The sequence below is a fragment of the Raphanus sativus genome, unplaced genomic scaffold, assembly GCF_000801105.2.
Source record: "Raphanus sativus cultivar WK10039 unplaced genomic scaffold, ASM80110v3 Scaffold0876, whole genome shotgun sequence".
NCBI classification, from domain to species: Eukaryota; Viridiplantae; Streptophyta; class Magnoliopsida; order Brassicales; family Brassicaceae; genus Raphanus; species Raphanus sativus.
Genome location: NW_026616190.1, coordinates 19,550 through 28,734, shown reverse-complemented (window position 1 = coordinate 28,734; position 9,185 = coordinate 19,550). Strand labels below are relative to the sequence as shown.

The following is a 9,185-nucleotide window of genomic DNA, read 5'->3' as shown; positions in this document are numbered from 1 at the left end:
AGAAGACTGATTCTGATACTAGGGCATGCCAATAAGACTACCTTTTGATGCACACCACTTTTCAACTTAAAAGAACTTATTGTACAATTATAGATTAAGTTCAACACAAAAATAGACCTAAATATCTTTGGCAACAACGCCAGTACGCAATGTAAGAACAGTGAACACAAATAGGACATGGTGTTAAAACTGGTAACAAGTCCTAAAAGACGTTCATCTCTCTTTATTATACTTCAACACTATGCCCCTCCTCTTTTTGGTGACTTGAGTCTATTCCATTGCCAGTAGTACTTTTCTTTTTTTTTGAACAACCCATTGCCAGTAGTACAAAAACATCATAGGGTAGCTTTGTTCCTTTACCCTCTTGTGTTATTGTATATGCCTTTTCCAACAACGATTGTGTGGTATGCATGTGATATGTTTACCGTCTTTAATTCCAAAATGAAATATTTTCAGTAGAATAAGGAGAGGCCCATATTTAGTTTCTAGGAATTGTATTTTTTTTTGACATATGACGTCTATTTTATTTCCCAAATAAAAAGTGGTCTAGACCATAATAAAACAACCAACAAAACATAAATCTTAATAAAAAGTACGTGGAGTCTTGGCTAACGAATCGTCTGTCCGGTTGTGCGCTCGTGGACAATAGAGCACTCGTGGACATTAGAAATCTTGAAAATACTGAAATTTTCCTTGTAGAAAAACTAACACATTCAGTTCTGTTGAAAAGGTAGGCCAAATAAATGCATCTAATTATGTGTGCAGAGCAGTGATAAGCGTCTCCTTCGATTGTTCAAGCCTAAAAGTTATTTCTTTCCTCATTGATCTCCCCAAACCCATCTCCACGATCTATCCACTAAACAGATCCAAGAAGAAATGTACTGTACTATTTACTCAATGCCACACCTAACACATATTAATATACATATATAAACATTTCCGGTCATTATAATTCAGAGTACTATTATCTTCTTTTTTTTAATAACCGGTGTATCCTGAAATCCATTAAGTATATCCAGACTATCGGCGAGTGTCAGTATCATTATTGATCGGAGTACAACTCAGTCATCGGACACTGAAAGAGTCCATTTTACCCCTAGTGGCCAACAAAACTTTGAACCCGTCCATATTGGGTCATTATAGTACAGAATACTATTATCAAGTTGAAGACTGAGCATGTTACAATTTTAGTTGTACTTGATCTTAATTGTCCCCAAGAGTTTAATACTCTGAAATTTATGTTATTAACGAGATGTTGTTTGGATTAAAATTTATAAAACTAGCAAAATATCTTCGGTCAAGAACTAGTACACTACAGACTGCAAAATCACCATCACAATAGACATTTGACTAAAGAAATTAATCCTAAAATGTGGTCTTTAGAAACCCCCGTCTTGCTTTGAAACGTTAGGGAAGATGAACAAAAGAAAAATTGTTTTTTAGAGACAAGAAATGTATAGAGTCTGCCTGTTTTTTTTTCTGAACCAATCCTTCGTTTAATGGATTATGAAGTCATCTGTTCTTGATCTTTCAATGTGTCAGCTGCGTTTAGTAGCATATCCATTCCTCCTACGCTATTATCCAACCCTCCATTGCCTTTACTTCCCGTTTTGCTCTCGCTCATCTTCCCTTTTTGCTTCTGCAAAGCCCCCACCTTCTTATCAACCACATTTCGAATTTTGCGCACTTTCTGGATAGCAACTTTGCAAGTAGTGCAAAACCATTCTCCTTCCGGAACCGATGCACATGGAGGTTTCATGCAATAAATGTGGTAAGCATCATCACACCCGTCGCACAAGACAATCTTATCATCATCCTTGTCGGTTAAGCAGTTTCTGCATAGGCACGAGGAGCAGTACCAACGAACATTGTGTATCTTTATCTGCTTTGAAGTCAGACACCAGATGTGGTAATACTTGTGTGGGCAGAAAGGGTGATCACATGTGATGAACCTGTCATCGCCGCCGCCTTTCTCCACTTTTGTTCCACAGGTCCTACAGAGTTCTTCAGAATCTATCTTCTCCTCACCTCCTTGATTCATGTTGCAGCTTCTTGCATTCTCTTCTGTACTCGTTCCATCAACACATCCGTTATCTGTCTTTATCATCAGCTTTTTGTTTTTCTTTTTCTCGCACACTACGCAGTTCTCGTGAGGCCATCCTAATCCATCAGATGTGCAGTTTAGGCAATACCAACTGTCTGAAGACATCTCTTTCTCACCGGGACGCGCGCATGAGACATGGTACATATCTTCACAGTGGTCACATGCTAAACATTCGCTTACCACTGCCTTCTCTCCACATAGCTTGCAAACGTCATCAACACTGTCGTTTCTGGTGATATCTACATTCAAGTGAGGCTTAGATTCCAAAGTGTTGAACTGCTTCAACTTCCAGATTTTGAGAAAGAAAGAAAAAAGAGACATTAGGGGATTTCTAAAATAGAGTAATTGAAGATCATTTAATCAATGAGCCTCACCTGTTCGGTACAGGAGGTCTTAGAAAGCTCTAAGAGACTACCAGCAAGAACAGCCATATCTTTACCAACATCCTGTATTTTTTTCCATACCTGTAATCAGTAGTTAGGTTTAGTACTAATCTAATGTATAGTATCTTCAGGAAAAACACATTACTTCAAGTTGAGAGTTTGAGATCATCACACTCTGTGAGATGCATAGTTAATTAGTTATCTTCAGACTAAGCAAGAGGTTTCCAATAATTTTACCTCTTGGAGATCGGTTGAGAAGAGGACAGGTGAACCTTCATAAGCACCCTCTTGCATCCTGGTGTCAATCAGAGTTCTGCACGAAAGGTCTTCAACCTTGACCCCTTGAAGGTTCTCGGAAAGCAACTTACTGAGGGAAGCAAACTCCTTCGAAGCTAAAACTTGAGCCAGAACATTCTGGCAACCGGCTGTCACGGTCTCATACTTGGGTGGTTCGGTGGCTGGTTCATCTGGATTTGAAAGATCAGGGAGTCCACCATTAAGAAGAGCTCCTCCGCTGAGACTTCGATCATTTAATTCACAAGCGACAGACTCCTGTGCAAAAAGAAAACTTAATGAATACAATAAATCCAAAACAAGAAACAAGCTAGCATGTCAGCCACAGGAGTTTCATCACACAAAATATTATAATGAGACCAGTTTCAGGATTGATTGCACAATGCTGCAGCAAACACTTCTGAGATTCCCAAGAAGCACAACATCAGTGTCTATCATATATCTATAGCATTTCCTGAATCTAGAAACCACACACAAGACACCCATGTCTTCTGGAAAAGAAAAAAAGAACAAAGAAGCAGTTACATAACCGAAAAATGGTTACTTGAATGAATAGCCATAAAAAAAGGAATGGCCCATAAATTCTAGCTCCATAAACGGACAAGCTGCATAAATGAAGCCAACATTAAGTATTGAAGCATCTACTAATCATCATCCCTAGATTGACATAAACCCTAATATGCAATACAATCAAAATTTACATAACACAAACGTTGTAGCAACTAACATATACTACAAATCAATCACAATCATCATCATCAATCATCATAATAGGAAAAAGTACCCGGCTTCTTCCTGAGAGACCATCCGTAGAAATCACCTCATCCACCCCAGAAACCGAGCTCTCAAGCCTTCTCCGCTTGTTGTTATCTCTACAACTTGCATTAGCCATACCACCCCCTCTTACACCGCAACGATTCAGAGTACCATTAGGCTGATTACTCTCTATACCATCACCATTGCTCGTCACCTCATCCAGAATCATCTTAAAAACGCAAAGTTCAGATCCCTCTCACACTCTGGATGATCTAGGGTTTCATCCTACATCAGAGAAAACATGATTTTACAATCCTTTACACAATCAAAGAAGAAAAGTATACATTTTTATCATTTGGGTCATCAATTCCATCAGATTCCTTCAATTTCCCAAACACTACGAACGCAACAAAGATAAAGTGCCAAAAAATTCAAAATCCTGGCGAAAAAGCGAGAGAAGACAAAAAGGAGTGAAAGAGCGTATACCGAATTGGTGAAGAAGACGACGAATGGAGAAAACCCTGGAAAGTTGCGAAAGGTTCGATTTTTTTTTTTTTAATCGCTTCGCCGGAGAATCGCTGGTGGCTCTGCGGAAGAAAAAGACAAAATCGTCTCTCTCCACACGGCGTCTCTCTCTCTCTCTCTCTCTCTCTCTCTTATCTTCGAACCATTTTTAAAACTTGGGACGCGTCTCCTCTCCTCTTTTCTCTAAACCGGTGTGACCTTGGATCTCATCACACCGGTTGAAACCGGTATTCTTTGACGTGAAAACTGACACGTGGAGGTAGATTGAAACGTGGTTAACGTCGTCCGTCCAACAGTTGCAACCGATCGAGATGTGCTCAAGTTAAAAAAGTGTATTTGATTATAGAGATCTATAATTTTCTTTTAAGAGAAATTGTGTCCTTTTTCTGCCTAGAAGAAGAAAGATCCAATAAGAAAATACAAGTACTAGTTGTATAATATATCAATTTGATGGCAATTCAGAACCGTCGACTATAGAAAAAGATAAGATCAGCCGCAAAAAAGTTGCGATCACAATTTTTTAAATTCGGTCAAAAGTCTTGGTCATTGGTCAAGTCAATATTCCTAATCAGGTTTTTATGGTTTTAAAATTATAATAGTTTTAGGATTGAGTAGAATATTTATTTCTATCTAGAGTCTATTATATAAAAGCTTGCTATTGTATTATTTTATTTTATTCATTCAGCCATTTTAGTAAAATTCTATTTTTAAATTTGTTGATTTTTTTGTCTTTCGGAATATCGTAATGCTAAAAAAAGATTTTTCGAAAGCAAACTGTCTAGGAATATCGTGACCTGTTCAATCATAGATATTTCTACACAAAGATTGTTCCATCCGAAAATCAGTTTCTCAAGTTCGATCATTCATCTTTGAATCCATCATCCATTCCACCTTCCTTTAGTCGTTTTCTCGATCAAAACCAATATTTCACCAACTTTCGAGTTTTATTTTTGGAAAAGTTTTCTATTACTTTATAGATCTGTTATTGTCAAAAAAATCTCAACCGTTGGATTTTTAAAATTATCAATCCAAAGTTTTAAACCTTCTTTATGGAGTGCTTATTTCGTTAAATTTACTAATCCAACATTTTCAAAATTATATTCATGATGAAACAACATCCCGTTTTCCATTTAAATTCAGATCAATTCTTATCGGTTTCCATTTTTCTGTACATAAATTTGACACTTATATACCTACACATAAAATCTCTATTTCAAACTGGTTCTATATTCGATTACAAGTTGATTTGGTTTCTATTCGATTTCAAGTTGATTTGGCTTCAAATATGATATACTAAAAAATGTTTTAAACATGGTATAACTCAATTAATTTTATTTGGAAATCGTCAAATCTATGTGAAATTATGTATAAAATCAAAAAGAGGGAATACACAAAGAGGGAAATCATGTATAAGATTTATACTACTTGTAAATTATAAATAAATATTCAATACATCTAAATCATGTATAAATCAAAAGAGGGAATACACAAAATCACATTTCCAGATTATATGTTCAGATTCTATCTGGTTCCCGGTCAAGATTATATGTTCAGGACTACTTCTAGCTATATTAACAAGTATACATTTGTTGCTGTTTCTTGATCCGACAAAATAAAATCTCTGTTTCTCAACTTTCTTTTAGTGTTTAAAAATGTGCCAAGTGTGTTTTCACTCTTTTCATTATACAAGAAAGAGAACAAATGAAAACAACGTAGCAATCATCATCAGTCAGTAACTCTACTACTACTGTCGCCTTTGAGCAAACTTATCATCCCACTTAAGGATATTTTGTATCCCTTTCTCAAATCCCTTTATCGCAAATCAGAATCCTAACGCTTGCGTGGGGTCCTTCCCCTGTATCATGAACCCCAGCTTTCCAACCAATGGCCGTAGCTGTTTGTTGAAGCTGGTCCATCAAAGACAGTGAGTCCCTTATGTAAACCCGTCCTCCTGGTCTCAGCATCCTGTCCATCTCCACCATAATGTTCGTTATGTTGCACCTGTGGGTCCACAACACCAAACACAGTTCATCACTCCTCTGAGTTTAGTTTAGCACACACATCACAGAGAAACAAAGTTCTTTACCTCTTCTTCTCATTAGACAAGAGAAATGCAGCATGTATTAAGTCATATGTTCTTGGGTACGTGTCAAATGGCTCACACCTAGAGAGAAAACCAAAGAGCTTAGATGTAAGTTATGTGGGAATATTACAAGTAAAAAAAAGAGTGTCTTTATACCAGTCATGCATAGTCCCTACAAGCCCACGGTCATATATAACTGGCAAGGTGTTGAATCCACTTATGGGAACAACGTTCATAACCCAACAGTCAATCCCTAGATCGTTTAATGCTGCTGCAAACCTACAAGAACAAGTATCAAAGTAGTCTTAGGTCGGACCAATTTTTAAAGAAATCGCTAGGCGGTAATTAGGCGTTTTATAGAGAATTATTACTTACCCTCCAAAGCCAGCTTTCATGTCAAGAACATTCCTTAACGTGAACTCATTCCAGCGAAACACCCGAACATAACTCTCTACTGTTTCAAACCAAAACCTAGACTCTGCCTTCATAATCTCCTTCCGTGATATATAAGCATCCATTCGAATGCTCTGCAGCCTCTCTGGCGGATCATGAAGACGTGCAGGCCATGTGGAGACATTAGCCCCGTAGCCATTCTCAGGTAATCTAGTGATGCACGGTTTCATATCCACATACCTGAAAAAAAACAAGAAACCCCAAAGCTCATAGAGAGTTGCAAGAAGACACAACACTAGTGGAATGAGACTTAATGTACCAAACATCATCAGGATCATCATCAGGTCTGCACAAAGGAGGCTTGGCTCCAGCTTCACGGCTGTTATAGCAGCTATTGTTTAGAGGCTTCCTCCACACGGCAATATACCCTTCTTTCTTGATAAGCTCCCAACAGATCCGGTTCGTAAGATCAACCATTTCTTTCCACTGCTCTTGCAAGTTATCCTCATGCTTGTAAACGGGTTGTGCAGCCCAAACAAAGTACCCTCCTGCTCTAAGCATTCTGTTAACTTCAAGAAGAAGTATCCCATCTGTGCAAACAAAAAGCTTTTTAATCACATACATTATAGGAGAAAGCAAAAGTAAATGAGAGGAGATAATAATAAAACCATCTCTGGTCCAATTGATTCTGCATCTGGAACAATGGATCATCTCAAAAGCCTGGCTCGGATACAACAACCTCCGTGTAGCAAAGACAGCCACCATTGCTGGGACGCCACGCTCCAAAGCAAACTGTATCTGATTCTCATGGACGTCTTTAGGTGCTACAGACAGAGTTGTGGTGTTACGCTGCATCAAGAAGGCGCCAAAGCTCGCCACGCCGCAGCCAATGTCCAACGCAACGCGAGTTCGTTCTCCAAATGTAATGCCCGGAACCATCTAACAAAATGTTTTCAATCTAAGATCTCAAACACATGAGGTGATAAATAACAACAGAGGGGGTTGAGTTGAAACAGACCTGAGAGATCTGGTCTAAGTAGTGATCAGCTCCGTGGATGAACTGAGTTCCACCACCAGGGAAAACAAACTTGTCTTTCTCTCTTCTTATCCAGTTCTGACCTCCTTTGTCTTCCACTAAGCGTGTGTGAGGCACATTGTTGAACCATACCTAACAGTAGAGAATCACATCAAGTTAGTGACTTTATACACTGAATCTCAGACAAGCTATGTCCGAAGTAGTAAAGGAAGGTGCTTTATGAAACTGCATGACCTTGTCTCTGCTCTGTGGCCATGGGATTGGCTTCTTGTACCCATCTGGCGGCGGGATCAAGCAGGCGAGGCTCTCCTTAGGACAATGCCTCTCGTAGTTCTCTCCTCTGTCGGTACTGTTCAACCTCTTGATCTCCTCTTCGTTGTCTAAACAGGGGATGTGATCCGTCTTCCTCTTGTCGCACACACTCAACTTCTCAATCCGAAACTCAACTTTCGAGCCGTCACCATCTTCCGACAAGGAGGAGGAGGAGTTCCCGGTCGTCTTGATCTCGTCGATGGTGTCGGGATCGAACACTCCGATCTCGAAGGAATCGGACATGGCGCCGTTCTCGTCGATGATTCCCGTCCGGACCACCGTCGGTGGGAGAGGAGGAGGGGAGATCTTGAGACGAGGACGCGGAGGAGGAGGAGAAGGAGACGCGGCGGTTGTATCGGTCTGAAGAGCTTCGGAGACGTTGTTGTTGGAGGAGGAGATGAGAGATGGGTAAGAGAAGGAATCGGAGAAGTGGTTGAAGAGGAAGATGGTGGTGATGGAGATGAACGCAAAGGCGATGACTTTGACCAGCCTTGGCGTCTTCACCGCGTCTAATCCAACGTCGGAGAGTTTCATCGTCGTCACACGGTGACACAAAAGCAGAGCACGACGGATCGAGCAGAAGAAACAAAAACTAAAAAACAGAGTTTGTAACGGAGTTAATTAACAGACGACGACGGCGACGGTGGAGTGACGGAGGGAGGGAGGTGGAGGTTGAGACACGTGGATGAGGTGGGAGTGAGTGAAGGTACGGAACTCGAGGACTACTGCTCGCATGAGGACAATCGAAACAGAACAGAAGAAGAAGAAAGAATAGTTAAAGGCGTTATATAATGATGACCTAATTACAACCTGGAAGAAATCTATTTGCTTTTTTAACTAATCTATAATATAATGAGGGAGTATCACTCCTCCTTAAGGGACACGTGTCCTTTTTTTTAAATAATGGGCTTTCTGTTTTGTGGGTTTTGATCATGTGTACTGTTTATTATTGTGTTCTGTCTGTTTTAAAGGCTCATACATCTCGAGGCTTTCCCGATATTTTTGGATCAGTTTTTTTTTAAACTGATCCACAGCCTTCTTCCTCTTCCTCCTCCGTTCTTCTTCAGTAATGGTGGTCATTATTTCTTTTCTCGACACAACGATCCGGGCTTCCATAACGTTTCTCCAATCCTCATTTATATAGAGTCTCGAGGTTAGCTCTCAACCATTTTCTTTTGATTTCTCGCACCATAGCTTCCGGCCTTTTGATTCCATTGCGAAAATGACTTCATCAGCTGCCTCAGACGCCATCTCTGCCCTTGCCGTCGTCTCTGACGTCGCCGCCTTCTCTGTAGTGGC

At 39.8% G+C, this 9,185-nt stretch overlaps 2 protein-coding genes across 3 annotated transcripts; both read right to left on the bottom strand.

Annotated features, from left to right (window-relative positions):
- Positions 1-1,270: 1,270 nt before the first annotated feature.
- On the bottom strand, positions 1,271-4,338 carry LOC130503238 (PHD finger protein EHD3-like). 2 transcript variants are annotated; one of them, XM_056997920.1, is made up of 5 exons: positions 4,024-4,338; positions 3,566-3,822; positions 2,725-3,039; positions 2,479-2,568; positions 1,271-2,380 (listed from the first exon to the last, which is right to left on the bottom strand). In XM_056997920.1, exons 2-5 carry the CDS (start codon positions 3,764-3,766, stop codon positions 1,505-1,507), a joined length of 1,482 nt encoding a protein of 493 aa, XP_056853900.1. In that variant the 5' UTR covers positions 3,767-3,822; positions 4,024-4,338; the 3' UTR covers positions 1,271-1,504. The 2 variants fall into 2 exon arrangements, with proteins under 2 accessions (XP_056853900.1, XP_056853899.1); XM_056997919.1 differs by having other exon boundaries at positions 1,271-2,389; positions 4,024-4,333.
- Positions 4,339-5,680: 1,342 nt separating this feature from the next.
- On the bottom strand, positions 5,681-8,655 carry LOC108826360 (probable methyltransferase PMT10). The gene is made up of 8 exons (XM_018599748.2): positions 7,809-8,655; positions 7,557-7,706; positions 7,207-7,477; positions 6,858-7,128; positions 6,521-6,778; positions 6,302-6,424; positions 6,149-6,226; positions 5,681-6,063 (listed from the first exon to the last, which is right to left on the bottom strand). The coding sequence occupies exons 1-8, from the start codon at positions 8,418-8,420 to the stop codon at positions 5,865-5,867; spliced, it is 1,962 nt and encodes a 653-aa protein (XP_018455250.1). The 5' UTR covers positions 8,421-8,655; the 3' UTR covers positions 5,681-5,864.
- Positions 8,656-9,185: the final 530 nt, after the last annotated feature.